Below are 24,229 nucleotides of genomic sequence, written 5' to 3' on the forward strand. Positions count from 1 at the left end.
CTTGTCTTGCATTTATGTAAATGATTACTCCTTCCTATGTTGCACTTGTACCTATTGAATTTCATCCCATTTTCTTCAGATCTTTTCTCCTTTATATTGGAGTTCTTCTAGTGTCCATCCCAGCTTCATGTGTAGTGTATCATCCACCTTCCTAAATCAGGCTTTCAACATTGAACCTAAGAAATACTCTTGTAGAACCCCTTTTAATGCATAATTCCAAGAATCATTTAAAATTAAGTCTTGGATATTGTTTTCTAGCCTGTTTTGCACCTATGCCACGTTAGTCCCATTAAGGCTCCATTTTCCATGCTTCCTTATGAGAGCATTTGAGAGACAATAAAAAGAGCTTAACTATAATCATAATATGTTATCTGCTGCTTCTCCCCTCCCCTGCCTGCTTCCCTCTTATAGAGGGATCTTGGACTGGTTGTCATGATTTGTCGATGACAAATCAATGTTTGCTCGTCTCATTTTTAACTTTCACATGCTAAGAAGCAACTTCAGTATTTGTTCCTCCTCTTTTTTATTAACTAGTCTGCATTCTTCTGATTTGTCTTTGTTTTATACTTTTAAAGACTGGAAGCACATGTAGTCTTTTTCTGCTCTTTGAGTATTTCGTATGTCTTTAAGTTTCCAAACTGACCGTTAATTTCAGATGTTGTTTCATATTGGTTCTACCAGTACCCTAGGATTACACTGAATGTGTTCAGCTGGTCTGAAAACATCTTGCTTATCTAAGCTGTTTCCACAGCTATCTGAAATATGACATTTTGTGTAAGATATTAGTAATGCTAGTCTCCAACTTGCATCTAACTTGTGGAATAAAGACAGGTAAAGAAAAAAGGAGGGCATTAAGGCATTTTGGATGTCTCACCATCATCTGTGGATAGCTCCTCCTTACCACTGGGCAGTGAAGCAATATTTTTATTAATCTCCATTTTATGATTGTTTGCATAGAGTGGGCTGAAAATGCAGTAGTTTATCAAGGCTAAAACTTACTTATTTCCATTACATTCTCATTTAACTACAGCTGTCCTAAGGAGCTTTCTTGAGAACAGCCATCTTTATGCCTGATGTAAGCTCACTGGCACCAGCACCTCATGCAGGATTGTAAGATATGTTTATTCTATTTCCACCCTTAGGTAAGAGGTGTACTCTGGCCTTCGGAGGCACCACATCAGGCTCTGTGTAATCAATACCAGGCTTTAAAATACCAAGTGCTCTAAGCCCCTCCACACACAGAGACTGTTTTCCTTTGTCAGTACAATACCTGCACAAATCGGGCATCTGTGTTCTGTTCTCAAGTATTTGAAACAAAGATTTCTCAGAGACAAATGCTTCCATAAATCTGCCTATGGCTGTGCATTAATATAAATGATGCAGTAGATTTACAAAATAGGTATCTGTAAAGTTCTATGGAGCAATGTCACCTTAATGATACAACATCAAAAGGTTGCCTGAAAAAAACACAGCTGTTGAAATGTTCGCAAGAGTGGCAGAATGACTTGCATTTGTTTAATGGCTAATGTCAAAAGAAATTTCTCCAAATGCAACAAGAGTTCACTGTTTTTAGGGAGAATTGGCAGTGACTCTCATTTTTAGTTTGCCTTGTGCTTTCTTTTAGAAGAGATTCTTGTGACCTTTTCTGACAAGCTCTAACACTTCCATTGTTTGCTGCAGGCCTTTGAAATGTGGCAGAGATAGCCTTGGGCCCAGGGAGGTGCATTTTGCTAGTTCAGTTCACATCTAACAAAGTTAAAAGCTTTGAAAATTGCTATTCCTCATCTGTGGTTTAAGTTGCTTAATTCTGGCAACCTGCCCAAAACCCTGAACGTTCCCGTCGTGGCAGAAAGCCAGGGATTGTGAACCAGCAGCATCCTGGTAGCTCATCTGGGCTTCCAGCACAGATTGCACAGGAGCAGAGGCTTCAGCCCACATGCCACCAGGGCAGCTGGAGAAAGGACACAAGGAAATTGCCCATCTTCTGAAAGCAGAAAAATGAGACCCCATCCCTGCATGTGACCTGTTCATACTGTTACATTACAAATACATGTAATCATCAGAGAATGAGTTCAGCATTTGCTTCAGCTTAATGGTATGAATTATATACCTTTTCCTGTTTATTTTAATTGAAAACATGTCATTCAAGGCAAAGATTATGCGACCTCAGGGAAGAGAAGCTGGATGAGCCTCAGCCAGTCCTTTTACAATAGTTGAATCTGAGAAGGAGCTCACTAGGACTTTTTTATCTTGGCCGTACTGACCATCAGGTGAAATTACTTGCACATAAGTAACCAATTCATTATGTTGTCTCAGATTTGTTTCTCCTTTAGCAGCTTATTAACATAATCTTCGCCTTGACATGAGCTAATAAGTGTAGGCCTCTCAGTCTGGCGAGGTGTAGCTACCCTCACTCCTGAGCAGTACTGTTATCCTGTATTAGGAACATCCACAAAGGGAGGTAGTCATCTTGAAATAAACAGTCTTTCTTCTTAATTAATTCCCATGAGCAGACAGGCTCCGTGTCCTATTGCCCAAGTGAGGAAATTGTCCAGTAGTTGATGGGTTGTGGCTTGTGGTTCTGAAGGTTTAGAGTTCAGTTCCCGAATACCTGGGGTTTTTTATCCTTTTAATCCCCAACAATGAAAACCAAACCCAAACCCTAGAAGACTATGCTAAGAAAAAGTTACTTCATTACTACACAAAATAAAAGCCAAAAAGAGGCTACCAGGTAATTACAAAAATTACAAAATTAAGTACTTAGCAGTTATGAATTCCCAGATTTAAGGTAGCCTCTGTTGCTGTAACTACTCCCATCTTTGTGCATCTGTATGCCTGTAGGTTATATACATGTACACGTTTCAATTGTATGACTACGTACCATGGTTTTCTGCTGGACCACTTCCTCAGTGCTTGGAGCAAAAGTAACCAGAACCTGTCATAGAAGAAGCAGCTGTCTGCAGGGCTGCCATTTTATTTTTTCATAAGAGTTGAAAGGTGTTTAACATAGCTCGGTCTCTTCGTTTTGATGGGTAATTGCCACAGAGAGCCCAGACAGAAATCACAACATAGAACTGGTGTGTGACGCTGAGCAAGCTACCCAGAGCAGTGCTTGAGGCTATGAATGTGTTCCTGTCCTCAGAGTGGCCAGGTCTTAGACTTTGTCTTTACTTATCCAAGCCTGGAAGCTGATTTGTGGTTATTCTGAGCACTCTGACCTGCCCCTGAAGCCAGGAGGAGTGTGGGAGCTTTGGTGGGATGCTGTGAATGTGCATACCCAGGTTTATATTCGGTATCGTGTTTGAGTTCTTGTGATGCTTGATTCACCAGTTTAGGCAAGTGATTTAATTCAGACTGTTTCCCTATTTGTAAAATACCAATTGTGAGTTCATTCACCCATTGCAGAGTGCTAATATTCTGTGATGGTTATCATGTTGGAGATCACAGGAGAGTCATGTCATGCTGCTTAAATGAAGCCCAGTGCCATGCGCTGTAAGTTAAGGATAATAAGAAATAATGAACAACAGCTTTTGCCTTGAGCAGTGAGACAGATAAGCACAGTGTGGGAAGAAATGGATAGTGATGATGATTAGAATAAAAAACACCACCATGTTTGTTTGTGGGGTGGGACAAGTAAAGGTTACGTGGATGAAACTAAGTCAAGCACAAGGAACTGCAAAAGCTTACAGGCTGGGATCAGAAGTAATGGCATGTTGAAGGACAACTATTGTGTATGTGACTCAGCCACGTACAGCACAAACCGGGTAAGTTTAGACATGAGTCAGTGGGGGAGAGCGGCAAACAGGAAGAAGCTGTGGCTATCTAGGAGAGGGAATACAGTAATGGGGTCTTGTGTTCTGTATGCTTCTTGATGGCAGGTGTTACCTTCATCGGTTCTTCCTTGGGTCCAAAGTATTCAAACACAGCATCATACAGCTTATGACATGAGACCACACTGTCTGTCCACCTCCAAGCAACAAAGCGAAAACATATGGAAAGCACTACCCACCCACAGTTATTTTGAGAGGCAAAGCAAGGTGGATTAAACCTTGCAGGGAATTGTTCCGTTCCCCAGCATGTCACTGTGCAGTGCTGCAAGTGCCTTTTGCAAATGGGCATGATTTGGAAAGCTGCAGAGGAGGAGAGCAGAATATCCAGACAGCTTTCCTTGCTTGCTTTTTCTTCCCAGATCAAGAGGGTCCACCATTCTTGTTATCTAGAAAGCTATGTTTGTTCTACATCCTGGCACTTAGGTAGCATGCACGTCGTCTTTGCTGCTTTCCTTTCTTTACCCAGGCATAGTTTCGAAAAACTCTTTCTAGTCCCATGGCCACCAAAATATGTAGCAGGCAACTGAAAACCCTCTGAATTAAATAATTTCACCTATATGATCAACAGCTACCTTGAGGCCTGTGCCAGGGATTTCACTTTCCTCCTTTACCTTCCCAGTCTTGCCAGGTTCAAAGGTGAGAGCATCGTGTCGGCTCGGGCAGATGTCTTAATGTCGAGGCTGTCACTGAATGTGGACTGGTTTGTTTCCGCCAAAGTTAAACCTGAAAAATGATAAGTGATTAAAAGCTTATGGTTAATCCTTCTAAGATAAAAGTTTATGTTTGTTGTATATCCACATTAGCCGTAGGCATGATCGGAAGAGTAAGGAAGGCAAATTTTAAAGACGTCTGATGCTGAAGAAACCTGAAAGTTACCTAAACACTTGCTATTAATCGTACATATATAAACCAAATTCAGTCAGTCTCTAAGTCATACCAGGCAGCTGGGTTTCCAGAACTCCTTAAACTTTAGGGGCGATAGGGACTAGAGACCTTTTGTGTGAGCATACAGCATGCAAATAGAGAGCAACGAAGTTGAAGAATATACACACAAACTGATAAGCTTGTGTATCAGAGTAACAGGATAGCAGAACTCTAATATTCTCACCGGCAAATGTATATTTTCTAACGCATGCATGCACTTTCCTTACCAGAAGCAAAGAGCAATGCCACTTGTATTTTATCGTGTCACTGAAGTCATCGTAATGTTATGGTGACATGCTATTTAAAAAGTAACTAACCTAAATAATGAACATCTCAGCACAGCTGGGCCATGAGAGTGTTTTTAGCATCTTTGGAATAAAACAGTTTTATTCTATCATTGCAGACTCAGATTTCCAAATTCTATTTCAGTCCTGTTAATAGTTTAAAATCAGCTTTTGACTTATGCCTGGACTGTTCCGCAGCCCAGAATAAACAAAATTGAATGCATATTGGACACGCACAGACCTTGTCATAGGCATAAATTCCATTAAATGAACCATATTCAATTTAGAATACTCCTGAGCTAGGCAATTCCTATGGGTGGAGCCCTGTGTTGTTTAAAAAATAAAATTCTATAATATAATCTCAATGATATAAAACTATCTGACTGAAATGTATTGAGGTTTCTTGTTTCTGTTGCACCTTTATGACATCTTTCAGAATGCAACTCCATTCAGTTCTTTCCGAAACTTTTTCTGCATCCAGCTGCATGCTGCACGTTTTGTCACATCTAGTTGTGTGTTACTTTCATTTCACTTATCTTGCATTTTAATGGTGTCACCATTTTCAGTGACCCTAGACAGCATTGTAGCTTTGGTAGGAGTAAGGGAAAATCCCTTTGATTTTGCTCAGTCAAATAAGTAAGAGACCATTGCCTGTACTTGCTACTTGAGGAACATAACTTGTTTGCTGATTGTTTGTACATCTTGCCTGTTCTGACTTTCAGCCCCATCTCAATCTCAGCTTCCTCTTCTGCAGTTAATTATTGCTCCTAGGTTGTTCTCTCAATTAATTTGCTCTTTGGAGAGTTGTGTTCATTAATATAGAACTCAAACTATGTAAGATTTCCCAGCCAGATTCCCACAGCTGTTACGTACTTTTTTTTACAGTTCCTCCTCTCAGCATCTTTCTCTTCCAGCCTTCAACGCTGCCTCTTGCTCTCTTTAAACTCCTCTACTCCCGTGCAACCTGTCAACAAGCTCCTGAGAGCTGCTCAGACTGAGTCCCTATAGTATTTATTCTGGCTGTTCCCCATGTCTCGTACGAGGGCCGTGTTCCCATCACCAGTTCCCATCTTGATTTTCTTCTCCTGGGTGTTGGCCTATGTGTGTCAGAGGTGCAGCTGAACCTCTGAACCATCGGTGCACCCGGTGCTGTGTTCCTGAGATCAACAGAACAATTATTTACATGTTTTGAAATGTAGGGATGCAGCCTAATAGTTAAAGCTGTGGTCCTTTTGTTAATGTAGAGGAATGGCCTGATGAGTTAATCTTCAAAGAGGAAAAATACATGCACTATGAAACTTAAGCTTCCAGAACATGTAAAAGAAGAATAAAGTAAAGAGACATCAGTGCTTCTGTTGACTGTGAAACTATGGTGGGGTGATCTTTAAGGTCACTTCCAACCCAAGCCATTCTGTGATTCTATATCTTGCAGCTAGTGCTGATTCCAGCTGATAAATCCACAACTGGACACAAATCAGTTGTATTAGAATCAGTAACCTGTTAATCAGCAAGCAGAGTTGGCAATCTTATGGGTAACTGATGCTTTTTAGTGGTATTTCCATAAAAGTTCTCATGGACTTAGGCTTTTGAACTCAAAAGGCTAAGTCATGACTGCCGTGTGGTTTAGAATAATTGTGTGGTCAGTTCTTAAAATAATTATACTAGAAAATGCTAATTAAATTTTCATTTCATTTGGTAGGTTCCTGCCAATCTTGTAGAGCAAATATATGCTAGAAATAGGTGCCTGGTAGTATAATAATTGCATTTGCACTGAACCTGTAACTAATATGTCCCAACCTACAGGTATTAAAAGAAAATATTTTTCATAATGGTGTTTTACAAAAAAATCAAAACTAACTTTTGTTCACCTTTCTGAAGGGATGTCAAGTGCTCATGCACAATTCAGCCATTGTTCAAATATGTCCAGTGTGTCTTGAGTTGAATGCTTTTATCGTAGGTTAAATAACAAAAGCTTTGACTCAGGTGGTGAATGGGAACATAACATTATCATAATATTAACTTCACCTTTATGCAAAAAACTTGGATTACTAATTCTGGAAAGAAAGCTGTGTATAATTTCTGCTTTATCAGGTAGAGAAAACTGTGTAAGTATGTTATGCACATGCTAAATCATGCACATTCTGGATAAAATAGTTTTAGAAAATCTAAAGTAAATGCAAGGACAAACATGGAAAGAAAAGTTTCATCTAAAGTACAGATTTTCAAGGAATTGTTATCTGAATTTTTAAAAATGAGAATTTGTAAATAAAATGCAAAATTCTGCTAAATTTATTCATTTAATAGCTTTGGGTGTCCTTTTGTAAAGGCTACTTTTCAAATCAGTTACATTTTTATGTAGATGTGTAATAAGGCCATTTGAATGGTGATATTGCCTAAGGCCATTTCAGAGTTAACCAGAAAGTATCTACGTGGTGACTTGAACGTTTAGCATTTCTGTAGAGAATTTCAGCAACAAGTATTAAGACTTTATAGTTGACATTTAATATATTGGGTAAGTAGTGCTCAGTGGCTCAAAGAAGTAGCTCTGTGCTTTAAAAATTTGTTAAAATATCGTTTTCTCCACATCTTGATATTTTAATTATTAATAGCGCTGTTTTAATTACTTTCTCACAGCTCTGTTAATTCCATATATGTAATTTAGATTTTGAATAGATTTTAAATAATGTGGTACCTTAAATCTGGGGTCAGTGGTTAGTTACTATCTTTTGGTTCAATTTGTAAAAGACATAGAAGAAAAACCTGATCTTAGTTACATCACTCTGAATCTGGAATAACTGTTTGGCACCTTCTGAGCAATATTTGTGACTGTGTTTAAAATCACATGTGTGGTTAAGAAAGTTTATCATCTGTTGCTGCTTTTTCTTCCCTGTTCTGTATATCTCCATTAAGATGCTGATTTAGTGTAGTTAGAGATATTTGTCTTGTCAATACATTTGTTCACACTGATTTGAATCATTGACAGGATTTAAAACCAAAACATTTTTTGAACAAGTTGTTTTGTACATATGATCCGGCATTTAAAAAAATCTCAGCAAGGTGTACATTTTGCGCTTTCTAATTGAGCTGGCAGTGCTTCTACCTGATGATGAGTAAGTGTGTGTTTATAAAACAACTTTTTAGGGCTGACTGTCATGGTAAATGAAAAATTACTTCCCTGGTTCCTTTTCTTCCCCAGAAGCAGTGAAAACATAAATCAGTTGGTAGCTGGCAGGTAATTGCTCAGCACTGCCATACTTCAGTCAAGTGGGGGCATCCTTGGTCTTTCACAAATAGGTAATATGGCCAAAAGGATTTACTTGTTAAACTTAAGTGGCTGGGATATAGTAAATTACTTGCTCTATTTTTACCTTCATTTGGGAACTGTCTAGCAATTAGGTACATAAACAGCATGTTTGTTGTGTATATATGCTTTTAGTCATATTATGTTAAAAAAATACGTGGGGTCAGTTCTTTCCCTATAATTCAGACTTTGGATTTATGTCAGTGAAATTCTATCTGTTTAATTACATCTAAGAAGTTTTTAAAGTGACAGTATTTTTTTCTGGTGAAATTAGTGCATATTTCTTGAAAACATCAGCTGCAATCACTAAGTTCTCTGCTGAATTTGAGAAACAGCAGATGGTCTGACAAATGCCAAATGCCTGAAGTATTTTATTCCATTTTAATACTTGTTTTGTGCTAATAAAAATGTTACTAAAAGTGCCAAAGTACCCTTTTGGGAAACGGTCATTATTAGCTAACGATGTTTGTTAGAAACTACCTTCTGATAATGATTTATGGCCGAAATTCCCTTTCCACGTAGAAGAAGTAAAGCCTGGAAGAGGAGGCTCTTTGGGAGTGGTTGGATGTGGCTGTACAGAAACAGTGTGCTGCGATCACCTTTATGCGATCGTGCGCTTCAACAGGAGGAGCGCAGCCGAAAACTTCATGCTGGAGCCTCTACGAGATGAACGCATTAATCATATGTCGCCGATGTAGCTGCTTAGATCCCCACACTGTGACACTAAATCTCAAGTTGTCCTAAACTCTGCCCTGGCTGTGCCTCGCTCGTGGTCCAGTCATGGTGTTATCTTCATTAAAAGCAAAAGGGCTTGTGGGGATGTTTTTCCATGGCTGCATTTTGGGGAATCTTTTAAAGGGTGTGTATCACAGGCTGTGCAGGACTATGCCTGAAGTATTTAACCACAGTGTTTCCACTGGTGCAGTTCTTGGCCTGTTCTATATAGATGTGGAATCCCGTATATCTGCATCCTTTGGAGACCATTGCCAAGGGCAACGACTGGAGATAATAACTTGTGATTTGTGTCTTTTGCAAGTTACAGTCATTGTAAACTGACAGCTGTGAAGGACCTAAACTCACATCAAAGGATACAGATCATCTAGTTAGGTCAATTAATGTTAATTCTCATCTTCCATTAAATTCTTTTATCTTCTTCTCTTTTTTAATTCTCTTTTTTCTTTTTGTTTTGCAGCCAAGCCCAATACCAAGTCCTGTTTTGGGGAGAAAGCCAAATGCTAGTCAGTCACTGCTCGTGTGGTGCAAAGAAGTTACAAAAAACTATAGGGGAGTGAAAATCACCAATTTTACTACATCGTGGAGAAACGGTTTATCCTTTTGTGCAATATTACATCATTTTAGACCAGACCTGATGTAAGTTGTATACTCTTTGCCTGCATAAACTAACTCTCATAGAAATACCTAACATTTAAGTTTATGTAAAAATCAAATCCCTGTTTGTTTCAGGTGTTGAACTGTTTTCATCCATTTCTTTTAAGCAGGGAACCATTCTTTCTAAGAAAACAGATTTATGAATGCTTAAACTTTATGACCTCTTTGCTCTCCCTTGTTGCATAAACAATTGTTTCTCCTCTCTCTGTGATTTGTTTTTCTTCTTCTTAATCTTATACAAAGAACTGACTTCAAAATGATTATGAAAATTGTGGCAGTGTTGAAATGAGATGAGATAAGATGAATAAGCCTGTAGCTCTTTATACGCTGACAAGGACGGATTACCTCCTGGTAAATTTGGTTGTCAAGGCCGGCCTCTAGTCCCTGCCTTAACTTCTTTTTTAGATGGAAAGCTTCAGGCACTGAAACATTAAATCGGTGTTCATTTATTTATTTATTTATTTATTCCTTTAATTTTCCACACTATTAGTTTAGTTGATTGAATTGCTGTGAAATTGCTAGTTACTGTATGATATTATTCTATGTCAAATTTTTAGATTCAGTTTGTTTTAAAACTGCTGCTTTTATCAAATACTGTACATACCCACTGTGCCATTTTCCCCCTCAGTGACTACAAGTCCCTGAATCCTCAAGATATTAAAGAGAACAACAAAAAGGTAAGAACTGCCAGGAAAAAAAAAAAAAAGACATAGCTTCAATTTTGGCTTCACTGCAGGTTTTTATTAATTTTGGGAAAGTGCGGTTGTTTTGTAAGGTCATAACTGCGGCTCACAGAAGGTATTCGGCCTCCTGCAGTTCAAATCGGATGCATTATTGACTCTCGTTTGTCAAGGTCTTTAACATTCACAACAAGTGCAGGGCTGGCATTAGAGTTTAATATTTGTATGGCCTACATTAACTGTGAAAGCAGAGGAAAAGGCTGACCAGCCTTCTGTGATCGCTCCTGATTTTTCTAATCAGCCACGTAATTAAAAACAAGGAAAATGCGACTGCTCTGGGTTTGTCATACACAAGACTTCTCTTTCTGTTGCTTTAACATGACTGTGTGTTGGTCATGGTCAGTGTTGCTTTGATGGTGATTTTTGTATTTTGAAAGATAAAATTTTACACATGCTTTTGTCCTGTGCAGCTGAGTGAAGTGGTACGTGGAGAATCTAAATTTTTCTGCAACACAAAGTTTAGGATAAAAACTGCTGAAAAAAACATTTTCCAAATAAATCAAAATATTAGCAAAATGGTTTATAGCATTGTGCTGGGCAGCTGTTTTAAATGTCTTTTTGTACCTTTGTGTAAAAGATGTAAAAAAACTCTCTGGAAGATAACAGGAACTCAGTTTGGGAATCACCTGAAGACTTCTTATTTCTGCTCATTATTTTAGACGTAGTACAAACTTTGGTTGAGCCCTAGGGACTTGGTTAGAAATTATGATTTTCATGTGAGTCACTGATAAAAAACGGTTCCTGAAGATCATCTGAAAATTGTTTTTAAGTAGCAGCTTTCTCCATGCTGTGATTTTTTTATACCACTTTAAAAACACTGAATTGAATTAGGATGAAGGTATAAAAATATACTTTGAATAAATTAATTAGGCCCAATATTATACAGCAAATGTAACTAAAGATTGTAGAAATGTGGGATTTCTGAAAGCGCTTTATTAAAATTCATTTGTGTTTAGGGTTATGTTTTAATGTGCCTGCACAATTATGTGTTAGCCAGGGAGTTACTTGTCTTTAAAACAGTCCTTAAGTATTAGAAATAATGGAATATCTCTGAGCTGCTGTTATCTAATGAGTGATTTGGCCAATGATATCTTTTTCATAATAATATGGGGTCTTATGATGACCTAAGTGGATTATCTGTGACATCACAGTGTTTTCTGTGACCATATGTTTTTGTACTTCAAGTTTCTTTGACCGTCCAGGCTAATTAAGTCGGATTATAAAAAAGAAAGAATAGATTATTAATTAAAAACGTTAGCAGTACGATCAGTCATCTTTTCTTTATGAAACTGTGATGGCAAATGGTGAACCCTTCAGCCCGTCTCTCTAACGGGATATAGTTTCCAGGACTGAAGAAGTACTGATTGTTGTTATTGTGCAGCTTTTTTCTTTCATCACTTTGCAAGCCTTCGCCTGTCAGCTACATTGAGTATCTCAGTTGCTTCCTGCAGATTTATTTCCTGGTCTCACACAGTTCTGCCTGATAACCCCGCATGCCCTTGGTCGGAGTGAATGCAGCACTGGCAACAATGGCTGCCTATAAATTCCATGCAGATATGTAACACATTTGACAATGATTCCTCCTAACCAATTAAAATAACATCTATGGATGAAAAGGGCAATTTTCTTTGTCTGAAGCATCGCTTTTTTTTTTTCCCCCATTCCCAGGAAAGGAGGTAAGAGGTGACTGTGACCACAGATTGAAGATTAACCCATAAGAGTATATCTTTCAGAAGTGTGTGACCCTGTTTATATTTTAATAAAAAAGAAGAAATCTTAAGAGACAACTATTTCAGTGCAATTACTGTGTATAATTACAAACTGAAATGCACTGTTACTAAAAGCACATCATTGGCATTTCTTTGTAACACACATTAGTCTTTTGCCAAATTGGTGCTGCCACTGATGCTGAATAAAAAAAAGGTATTTACCTGTGACATCTGATCTTGGCCAATATATCAGTGTGTTACATAGTCGGGAAATGGTTGGAATACTGCCTGTGGTGCTTGTGCTGATGGATCCCAATTGATGTCTGTCAATCAGCTTGTCAGTAAATTAAAAAAAAAAAATAAAATCATCAGGAGGTAGGTAGATAGACTTAGCGTCCTGAATATACATATTATGTGTATATGTATGTGTTGTATTTTCCACAATATAATTTTATCTGTTTAAGATAAATAAATAAATGAATAAATGGCTAAATAAAGAAAGAAAGAAAAGCTCACAAAAACCCTCACAAACAAACAGACAAACAAAAACCCTACTCCGGATTAGATTAGCATCAGTCAGAATTCAGATAAGTTTTTGGTGCATCGTGCTCATTGCACTTTGAAATTTCTGTGAGCAACAAAAGTGAAACCAGGGTTATATTTGAGAAAATTAAGAACAATACAGGGATACCTTCGCAGCTAATCCAAAGAGTTGTGGTTCTACTTAAATGTCATATATATCTAACTACCCATACAGCCTTCCCAATAACATTAACCATCTAAATTTATTTACTGTGTCTATTGGATTATTAGTAAATTATAATGAAAAATACAGTGAAATTACAGCGTACAGGCAGTATAGTCCCTTATCAAAAATTGAAATTTTTCATATTGGTAATTACATGTCCTGCACTTTAAAAATGTAAGCTACTAAACTACACTCCGCTGGAGCTTGGAGGGGATAAAAGGGTGAGAAGTGGAAGGGCACAACAGTATGGTTCTACTAATGAACTTCTGGTTTTAATTACTTTATTGTTTAGAGAAGCTTGTTTCATTTGAGGGATTATTGTGTGGAAATAGTAATATATCTTCTGGATGTTCAGTGCTTTCAATTTTTTTATGCTTTTTTTTTTCCAGTTTTTGACCATTCATACTGAATTCCTCAATACATTTGAACTAGAGCGGTTGTCTTAACAAAGCATTCAATTTCACAAGGAAGGGATCCTTTTAAAATATACATTTAAGCAGAAGAATTCAGAATTACATGAGTAGTGTTGAGTCAAAATGGAAAAAAAATCCTTACCTTTAAGCTGGCAGCCATATTTTTATAACAGGTGTTCATGCGTGCTTCTATTATTTGATTCTACAAAATCATAAGCACATATTTGTGTGTGTGTGTAGGAGTTGCTTGTTGACCTTGGTAAGATCATTCAGGAGCGTAGTTAACGATGCATATACATTTGCAAAATCAAGGCTTAGTCATGCCTCTGTTTCACAGAAAGTATTATGATGTGATTTGGAATATTTACTCTCTTAATACCATGTTATACAAACTAGTTAGAAACTACTTAGAAACAGTAGTCGTATATAAATATACTGAAATATCAAGAAGCTCCTGGCTTTTCTTACAGTGAAGGAGAACCTATTGCAACATGTACAGAACATACAGTTGCTATGTGTAGAACTGGACTGTAAAACATTTGTGTGCCAATCTAGATATCTAGTGTAGTTTGAAAGGAGAGAAGCATCATCCAGAATGAGAAGGAGAGGGGATGGGAAATGAGTATCTGGCATCAGTAGGAAACTATTGTGTTTAATCGCAAGCATCACCAGAAGAACCAAGCAGAAAGTAAAAACTGATTGTAGCTGTATCGAGAATATCCATCATTCCAAATTCATTCCTTCTGCTGTAGCGTTACCCGTTCTAAGCAAGTGCCTTTCCTGACAACTCAGAAACACTGTCCCTACCTTCATTTTACAGACCCTGGGAGGTATTCTTAGGATTTAGTTTTATTAGCATATAAATAAGAAATTAAGAATATAAAAGAGTTCAGGTCAAGTTATGTCTATGGGCTTTGGCTGCCATGGTCTGCTAAGCCCATCCTTACGTCCTTTCGTTCTTCAGACGGTAACTCCCAGTACCTTCAGTGTGGGGTAACAGGGTATTTATGCCGCTGAATCAGCACTGACCCACTTAATCAAACAACAAATCCTGGTGTTACCTTTGGTCCACAGGACAGCATAGCTGCCTTGCTATGCTTTCACACCCAGCCTGTTTTCTGCTGGCGTGTGAGCGTTCATCGTTCCCGGAAGCTGCCATGGGTTAGGCTGCCCACCCAAATCCCTGCACTGCTCTCCTTTAACTCTCCTTTCTCTGTGTTCCTCGTGTCTGTTCAGTTCCATCTCTCTTGTCTCCCTCTTCTCCATACCCAGTCTGATCCTGCTCCTCCAGCTCTGTGTCCCAAGACCAGGTAAATGACATCCAAGTTCTCTCCGCTCCCTCCCACCCATCATCTTCCTGCTACTCTGCTCCATCTGGAGCTTTGTATCAGCAAATACAATGTTCATGTTTTCTACTGCTGTTCCTATATCTAAACACACCTCTGCTTTTATAAATGATGTAACAATCTCTCATAATAAACCTTCCCAAGAAATGATACCTCACAAAGACGAGCGATGATTTGGGGCCAAGTCGTTTTACCCAGGGAGAGCCAGAAGGGCTCAAAAGTAACCTATTCAGATATCTAATTTCTATGTCCACATAAACTCCATGAATCGTTTGTTGTAGAGATATAAAAACCAAAAATGCCTTGGCAATTTATACCTGAGCATGAGAGGAAGCATACAAAATTTTAGGAAGATAAATTCCAGATTTCAGAAGCAGAGTTTGAAGAGGGGCTGAAATGAAAACTGTTTGACCCTTGAGTCATCACATTGCAATGGCAATGAGAGAGCCTCTTTTTCTCAGAGCAAGTAATATAACTGAGTTTGCAAGTAATAAAACTGCGTCTTCTTGTCTTAAGTTTAGCATCGATTTTTGTTCAAATAGTGTAGGAACAACTGTGAAAATATTAGACCCCTTCAGAAGAGGGTGAAAAGGAGCTGCAGAAATACTGGGGGAGGAGAAGTCCGAGTGCTTTAACTGACTGCATCTATGCTAACAGGGGGGCCTTTTTAAAGGCTTCCTTGAAACACAATATTGTCTTCCAGGGTTAATCCAGGATAGTAATAATTAATTGTAAATTGAGAAACGGCTTTAATTCTTCAAAACTAGAAAAACCTGATGCACCAAGCCCACTCACTTAAAGGGCTAGCAGAAAGAAGACAATGTGGCCTCACAAAGTGGGAGGCTTGCACACTGGTTAGCCTTCTGAAATTAAAGGGAAGGGAGAATGAAATTCACTCTCTTTGTCTTATAAAATTAGCATCAGCAAATGTTTTTAAAACACATTTGTTTGCTAGATTAATGTGATTTATGTCCTGTATCAAGTAATCTGTGGTAGTGTTCTTTTTGGCTATCTGGACATAGTTTTTCATCAACACAAATCACTGCAATTACATGAGCAGTAGAAGGGAGAAGGTTGATCACCAGTGATAAAGCCCAAGATGGATTAGTGTTGTGTTTCTTATATCTTTGTTCCTTATCTTAAAAAGCCATCCTTAGTTGCTTTTTTTCTGGTCCAACTCTTACACTTTTCTTATTTGCTTGTTTCCTGCTACTTGAGTGAGAACCATTTAAGATATTGGTAGGTTTTCTTGGTGCAAACAGAACGACTTTTAAGTTGCAGTTTCATGAACAGCTTTTTACTCAGGAAAGTGGTATAATTTTGAGTAACCAAAGATTTTAGTATAGTATGGTATTGAGGTATGTTGAAAATATTTAAAACAGTGCAATTTAAGTGCCTTTACTGTTCACATTCTCTCAATTTGCATTGCTATGAAGATATCCTGGGAGATTTTTAGAAGCCATTGGTAAAAATTGTTGAGTTCAGATTAGATTGCGCAACAAAAAACAGTAACTACTGTAATGAAGCCAAAAGAATAATAAGTAGTAGAGTTGAACCCATACTGTTCCTGTAATACTGGATACGTTTTAGGCTTGCTTATTTTGACTCAAACTTCTGCTTGCATTCTTGAAATGATATGATATGTAAGAAACTGCTGCATTGTAATCTTTGTTTTGTCTGTTTTTTAAAGGCATACGATGGGTTTGCCAGTTTAGGAATATCCCGATTGCTGGAACCTTCTGACATGGTTTTATTAGCGATACCTGACAAACTGACTGTTATGACCTACCTCTATCAAATAAGGGCGCATTTCTGTGGCCAAGAATTAAACGTGGTTCAAATAGAGGAGAACAGTAGTAAAAGCACATATAAAGTGGGTAACTACGAAACGGACACCAACAGTTCTGTCGACCAGGAAAAATTCTATGCAGAGCTGAATGACCTGAACCGGGAGCCCGAGCTGCATCCTCCAGACAGTGCTTTGGCAGACTTTGCTTCTCAGGACGACTCCGTATTTGTAAATGACAGTGGTGTTGGTGAATCTGAGAGTGAGCATCAGACTCCCGATGACCATTTAAGCCCAAGTACAGCTTCCCCTTCTTCTCGCAGGACTCGAAGTGAAACAGATCCACAAAAATCCCAGCAGAGCTCTGGAAGGACTTCTGCGTCTGAAGACGTTGGGAAGTGTAGCAGCACAGATACAGCACAAGTGCAGCCCACGCTGGGAAGGAAGAAATTGCTGTTAGCTGACACTTTAGACTTGAGTGACTTGGCACATGTCAGTGATCAAAATGGGAGCGCGTCTCCCACAGTTGCTTATGAAGATAACGACAAGAAGAGACACCAGAGCTCAGACAGTACCATTGGTTTCTCAGAGCAAGAAAAGCTGGGATGTATAGGATCCACAGAGAGCACAAGAGCAGATCCTGGTTCACCCATTACAAAGCTGAGTTTATCTCCTACTTCTAAGCTTGGATACTCCTATAATAAGGATACAGATCTTGCAAAGAAACCGCATGCTTCTCCGAGGCAAACAGAATCCGATTCTGATAATGATGCCAGAATGGCTTTAAATCATGCAGATCAAACTGCAAAAACAGCCCAGGTAAGAAATGTAAACTTTTGATATGCCCATGAGTCAGGATGGAGATGCTCTTCAAGTTTTTCCTCTATGTTTGTAATTTACATCATATCTTCAGTGTAAATTGCAAGGTGGGCGGTGTATTTTTTTTTTTTTATGGGCAACAAACACTTTGACTGAAAGTAGGTAACACTGAAAAAGAACCCTTACATTAAACATTTATTTCTAGGAATTATCCTACTGTCAATCTTTCCAACCTCTCTACCATTAAAGGAAGTAACATTGTATTCTCAACCAGCTCAAAGATGACTTCAAGGTTTTTGCCAACTTTCTTCTGAGTATTGCACACTGAAGCAGAAACTGGAAAAAGGTTTATCAATTCATTGATCAATATTCAAAAAATTTAAAGTTTTGAACACCTTGAAATATACCAAACATATTTCCAAATCTTATTCAAGAAACTGTATGGCTTTGTGAACATAGCCCACAATGGTGAGGCATAAACTCCAGAATATTAAGTTTTGCTGTTCACTGAGTGGCCTTGAGCATCTTACTTAACCACAATATCATTTTTCTTTCTATAAGGATACGAAGGATATGCCCACCTACCTTGCAGATTTATTGTGGGGACAAAAGTTGAATATTACATAAATGCTGAGTACTATCAATAAACAGTTTCATAAAAAAAATATGTAAAAATACCATCAGCCCTGTTTACAAAAGTGCCAAAGCATGATTATAACTTAACCCTTGTGAAGATCTTTCTTGAGTTCTGACTTCAGTCTTGTGGCATTAGCTCTGACAAGAAGAGAATATATCCACCCTTTTGGTAGTGTGGATTGCTTCAAATATTTTTATGTTTTCTTCTGAGTAAGCACCATAAGGATTCATTTTTTTGCAAGAGAAACAATCTACAGATGGGAGTTAGTAACCAAATATTAGTTCCATAGCCAGATAATTTTTTCTTTTAATCAGTGACATCTCATGAAGTTTCTCTTCATCATGAGCTCTGTGTACTGGATGAGAAATGAACAGTTTGGCCCATACAGATTAATAGAGCAGGAGGAGACAGGATGTCTTTTCTATGAAGATTTTCATGTGTAAGCCAAGAAAAAGGAAGTGAAGACTTTAAAGATGGTTTTCTGTTGTTAATCATCTGTGCATTTGCACATGGTAAGAAAGTCTCATATGCGATTCTCAATCTTAACTTTGAATCCTCAACTGATGGTTAGAGTGAACCATCTCAATTTCCACATAGTTGTTGCAGGAACAAACCTGCAGCATCTGTCCCAGCTCTACCTCCAGTAAAGGCCCAGAGACAATTTTTCCGTGAGTTTTCACAGTTGACCTTGACTAAGAAGTCAGCATTTGGGAGTATGTATATATAGGAGCTGCTCATGTTGCCTATGCAGAAGCCCTCATGGTGTTATTTCTACTCTGCAATATAATCAGTCATGTGTATGAAGAAGGGACGCTTGTGGATGTCCATAAATGAAGTAGAAGCAGATATTTTTTCAGGGTTTTTTGGGTTTTACCCTACCTCTTTGTGTTCTATTTAAGTTGTGAGAGATACCCATATAAGTAGCCAACGAAACATTGTATTTGCATACATATTAAAGTAAATAAGTAAACACATAGCACATTTAACCTAGCTTCCATGAAGCCAATTATTTTTTTCCACAGCTGCAGTTTAAAGGAGTTAAATATTGATAGAAATTAAGTTTTAAGGGGAGGAGAGAAAATTCTTATTTATATTACAAAGGCCTATGACTTTTTTTAATTTTACATTTTGATCATCTTTACTTTTCATTTCTATAGAATGCTCTTTCACCTCATGAAACTGTAATCCATGTGACTCCTGACCTTTATTATATAGGAAGGCTCCTGGCTATTAACTGCTATATAAACATTGAGTACCCCGAGGCCATCTTGCTCTTAATTATATTTCTTTATTTTTAAGCAACGAATGTTGTCAAGACAGGAAGAACTTAAAGAACGAGCAAGAGTTCTGCTTGAGCAAGCAAGAAGAGATGCAGCTTTAAAGGCAGGGAATAAGCAACTAACCAATACGATCATCCCAGCCCGCAATAAGCAGCTGAATGATGTAAGAAATACTGACCAGTATGGCAGTTTACATAGTTAAAATTTATTGCATGTGCATATGCTTTTGTGGGGGGCATGTCCTTGCAGAATATTTCTTTTCCACGCTGAATTACTCTGATGTGTCATGTAAATTTAGTTCACTTTTAAAGCCTGTTTCTCCTGTTGTTACGGCCAACAGAAAGATGCCTTAAACTTTACTGGAGGCAGAGGTCTGGGAGCACCTTTTTGATTGGCACTGAAGTTTCTAATGGGACAAAACCAAAAGTTGCTTCTAAATGATAGTGAAGTAATTTATGCTATTTTTGATTACTTCTCTTTTTTCACTTAATGTAAATACATTCCCTGAGCCTGTGATGTCAACTACTTGCTGCTTCGTAAGTGTTGTTGCTGTGAATGAGGCTGTTTGTGACAGTCTTGTAAAACAGTTGATGGAACAATTCCTTTTTATCACCAAAGTTGATTATGCTGGTGAGATGGGAAAGTGGAGCTGGGGAATGAACTCCAGTGTCGAAGCAGCTATGGTTGCACCTTCAGTGGCTTCTGTGGTGGCTTGGAAGGATGCATTTTCTCTGGAGATGAAAGCTAATTAATTTTTATACAAACCTTTGCAATGCAGGTTTTGTGATTCTGAATGTTGCACGTTACAGACTGTACTAGCAACTGAGAAGGTAAATGTAACTCAAAAATAATGATACAGAGAAAGGCTCCAATCTTTACCAGTTTACATCTTTCAGAGCCTGGTCCTGAGGAGCAGATTCTGTTTTTTACATAAATGGGATCATACAATCAAAAATGAAGACAGTGATTTACGTATCTCATTTCATTCTCTTAACTGTCTTGGATCCATGCTGTACTTTTTTTTTCTTAACAATTCCTCTCCCCAAACTGACACTTTTTTTCTTCAAAATATCTTCATGTATGCAGCCAAGTCTTACTTGTCTAATGGTAACATAATTATATATAAGCATTTTTTTACTACTTTTTATTTAAGTTTTTCCTAGATAATTGTACTTTTATATAAATTTCACTTTGGATTTTTTTTAAATTCGTTTTTCTTAAAGTAAACAGCATTAAAAGAGACAACTATAGGCAACTACTCACACAGGAACAGCTGTAATTAAAGTTACCTAACATTTTTTATTACAAGCTCATATTTTCAAAGATTTTACAACTTTCTGAGTATTTCATTGTTTGAGCTGAAATTTTCCCTGTCAGCTCTCTGCCTCAAGGTAAATTTTCTTTTACTTCAAAAAACCCTTTTCATCTGTTTCTTTGTGTTAGGTTGCATAAGGCATTGTTTTATCCATGTCAAAAATGTCTTATGGGCAGAAGGTTCCATCCACTTGAAAAATCTGTTCAAAATGATCAAAGTTGTGTTAATAGTACAATATTGTCAGAGAGTCTCGAAGGTCAGGAGAGTTGGTAAGTGTTAGTAAAAATTGTCTGTGTGGACACAGCACAGCAAGAGCATCTTTTACTGTTGCTCCCCTAAGGATCAGGACCCATTCTGATGCAAATTGTAGTATTGGAAAGCAAAGCTTTCTGTTTAAGACTCAAACTCCTGCTGATGAAATGCAAACAGGAGGAAAAGGAGCCACCCCACTGGCATGCAGAGGAGAGGTGCCCTGAGTAGATGACGAGGAGGCAGATGGCAACGTGAAGTTAGACAAAAATGAAGACTGTGTCTAGGCCATGAAAGCCAGCTGTAGGAAAGGAGATGGGGACACAGTTTTCAGCGTGAGGGTTTTCAGGATTGTGTAGTTCAGGCAGCCAGATTACCCATGGACCTTATTTCATTTATTACAGAAGCTGAAAAATTAATTAGAGGCCTGCAGGAAAGGGAATGGCAGTGTTTTAGGGCCCCTCTGCAGAGCCAAAGTTTCTTTCTGCCTCCATCAGAACCTTTTTTTACGATGTTGAGAAGGTACGTTCAACCCAACATACTCAAGGTGGCAGATTCCTTGATTTTTGATTTCCAGCCCAAGACTCTTGAGGACTGATTTCTGGACGTTTGGAATGCACCCAGCTGTAGCCAAGTCACAGAGGACAAATGGTCCTGGCCCCTCTGAAATCCTGAGCGCTCTGAGAAAACAAGTAATGGGCGCTCTTGACTTGAGCCAACTGTAACATAAGAATAACAAAAGCTCCTCAGCCAGAAGGGTGTGTGGAGATGGAAACTCTCATGTGATAGTGAAGAGTGCCACAGAAATGCTCTGGAAGAAAGTAATAATTCCATGTTCAGAGAAGTTTAAATAGTGTATTTTAAACAAGGTGTGGGGCAAACAGTGAGTGATGAGGGTGAAGTGAGATATTGAACAGTTATTCATTCACTGAACATTGTCATTCATGACCAGTGGGAAAGACAAGTATCCTGTAGGAAAAAAAGTATGGGTTATGCAATTAAAGACTGTATGAAATGAGAACCAATACAGGGTTGTATAGCTAGTGTAATTTTGACATTTTCTGAGTACTTACCAAGATCAGTGTTCTTCTAATGCAATTCAGTGGGCAACGTGCATTGTGAAAGGCGGTTGTATTTAATAGAGACTAGTATAGTATTAATATTTCTTATATGAAGTTCATATATAATCATATATATAAAGCTGTGTATAATGTATACCTATGTTATACAAATATTATATACATATCTATGCATGTGTATGTTCTGAATGAGGATGTGCATATGCATCAACGTACGTAAATACAAGATAAAATACATTGATTTCTGCTGTTGTTAAACATATTTGATCTTCATACAGATGAGACATTTCCATTTGATATAGTTGTGCTGGTTTACTACAGGCCATTGCTTATTTAATTGGTAGAAAAGAGCACAAACTTTATTTCTATTTGTTTTTTCTGGTCATTAAGATTAATAATAAGAACTTTGAGTCAAAGCAGTGCAGTATGTGTCAGTGTGTGGTAACGTGTAGTAGTGAGTTATCCAAATGAGAGTTGTGATAATGAGAATCAGTATTTATTTGTGGGAATTGGACTAGGCACATTTTGGGGATGGGTTGAGAGGGATTGAAAAGAAAATGGTTTCAAATAGGAAGATGTAATTTTAAATAAGAAAACTTTAAAGAGGTAGTCCAGGGACAATACTATCAATAGTAACTCTTGAAGTTTGCATTTGCACCTTTTTTATACTTTCATGAAAAGAGCTTTAAGCAGCCTGGTCCTTCTGCCTGTGCTCTGAAAATCGGTCACCCCAGCTAAGCTAAGCCTGCAGAGTCATTGGTTACTTCTGAAAATCGTGTCTCATTTGCCTTACTGTTACCACTTTACATTTGTCACATGAGAAAGATGAATCACTGTTTTCTTAGTAAACAAGTGAGAACAATATACAGTGCGTGGGGTTGTATTGCTGCTTGAGGTCAACAAAAGAGAGGAAATTTCCCAGTCTGTTCCATGATCATAAATACAGGTTACTTGGTATGTGCTCACCTGATTTGTTTGTAAAAGTATTTTTTGCAAAAACACAGTGTTCCTGTTTCTCCTCTAAGCAAAGAGCAAATACCTTAGAACTTCAGCCTAAGCCTTACCCTTCCTCTGGTGTTATAGAACCAATATTGTATTCTATTTCAAGTAGTCATGTAGTCTAGACTTACCTTTTTTTTCCCCCCCCTCACTTTAAAAAAAAAAAATCTCTGTTGTCTCTTTATTGACCGATACCTGGGCTCTCCTGCAGAACTGGCTGTTTTCCCATGTCCATTCTTTTGGTTGTTTACCCCTTTTTCTTGAGTCTTCTTTCTTGCTGCAGTGTGCTTTCATCTTCTCATGTTTGTGCTCTGAGGTTAGTCCAATGTCAGTATCCTCACTTGCTTTACTTTTTTTTTCCTTTTTAACTTAGAGCTTTATGGATTTGTGGGAGCAGAAGTTTAAGGCCCTACATTTCCTCATAAATGAGTTAACTCAATCCTATTTTCCTCCAAATCATGTATTTCTCATTGCATCCCAAGATGTATCCTCTTCCCCTTCTTTAGTTTGTGTCTTCTCTCTCTCAGACTGTGTTTCAGCTGTCTGCCCTGTCCATTTCAGCTCCCCTTCTTCTCCTTTTTAACTTTTCTTTCTTAATACCTGCTCTCTTTACCCTTTCTGCACTTAGGCATCTTCCCTCTGTGCCTTCTGCCCATCATCTTCCATTCCTGTTCAATCCAGCTAAGTCCTGTCATTCTCTGCTTACTTCCTCTATTTGTATCATATTAGCCCCTTTTCTCCCTTTTGTTCCCTACTTGCAGTGTAGTAGGAGCTTTTTCATTATTAGGTTTGCTCATTTTGCACTTCTCAGAAACCGTCAATCTGCAAGCTGTATGCATGCCAGCATGTATGGAGGTGTGTGAGCCTGTAGACAGGTATTTGAAGCCTGCGAAGGGGCCACATTGATCAGAAACTCCTTGAGAACATGCTCATGGTTTGGGAGGATCATAGGTGCGGCCTTAAAATTGATGCCGCCTTCTGGAGACTGGAAGAATTAGCTTAAGAGCTCTGTGAACAGACTGCTCCCCTCATGGACCCCTTTCTCTGTGGTGGATTTATACACAGCTCAGCCTTTCTACTTGATTTCTTGATGTAGGTGTGTATGTAGTGACTCTTTCACAGGGTGGTTCTGTCATTTCCAATCTGGTATAGCAGCAGTAATCACATAGCTTTTAACCAGGAGAGCCTTTTTATTAGCTTATTCATTTTTATTTAACTCACCTTTTCTCACAATGAACAACACAGGGCTAGAATGGACATATCTGCTTCCACCAGATGCTGTGAAGTATAAACCTGTAGTGATGGTTGTTAGCAGCAGCAGCAGCTTGGCTGGAATGAGATTTTGGAAAGGTGAGGAGATTGGGGCTGGTCTCTGCACCCT

General features: G+C 38.2%; 1 protein-coding gene across 23 annotated transcripts in view; it reads left to right on the forward strand.

Annotated features, from left to right (window-relative positions):
- EHBP1 (EH domain binding protein 1) overlaps positions 1–24,229 on the forward strand; it is a 225,538-nt gene that overhangs the window by 134,675 nt on the left and 66,634 nt on the right. For 19 of the 23 annotated variants that reach the window (XM_065059180.1, XM_065059183.1, XM_065059184.1 and 16 more), the window contains 4 exons: positions 9,532–9,710; positions 10,357–10,405; positions 16,375–17,289; positions 19,226–19,369. In XM_065059180.1, the coding sequence (XP_064915252.1) occupies positions 9,532–9,710; positions 10,357–10,405; positions 16,375–17,289; positions 19,226–19,369 (1,287 nt within the window). The remainder of the gene's footprint in view (positions 1–9,531; positions 9,711–10,356; positions 10,406–16,374; positions 17,290–19,225; positions 19,370–24,229) is intronic. The other 4 variants (XM_065059194.1, XM_065059202.1, XM_065059203.1 and 1 more) reach the window with 1 other exon arrangement.

This window comes from Columba livia, chromosome 3 (assembly GCF_036013475.1).
Source record: "Columba livia isolate bColLiv1 breed racing homer chromosome 3, bColLiv1.pat.W.v2, whole genome shotgun sequence".
NCBI lineage: Eukaryota > Metazoa > Chordata > Aves > Columbiformes > Columbidae > Columba > Columba livia.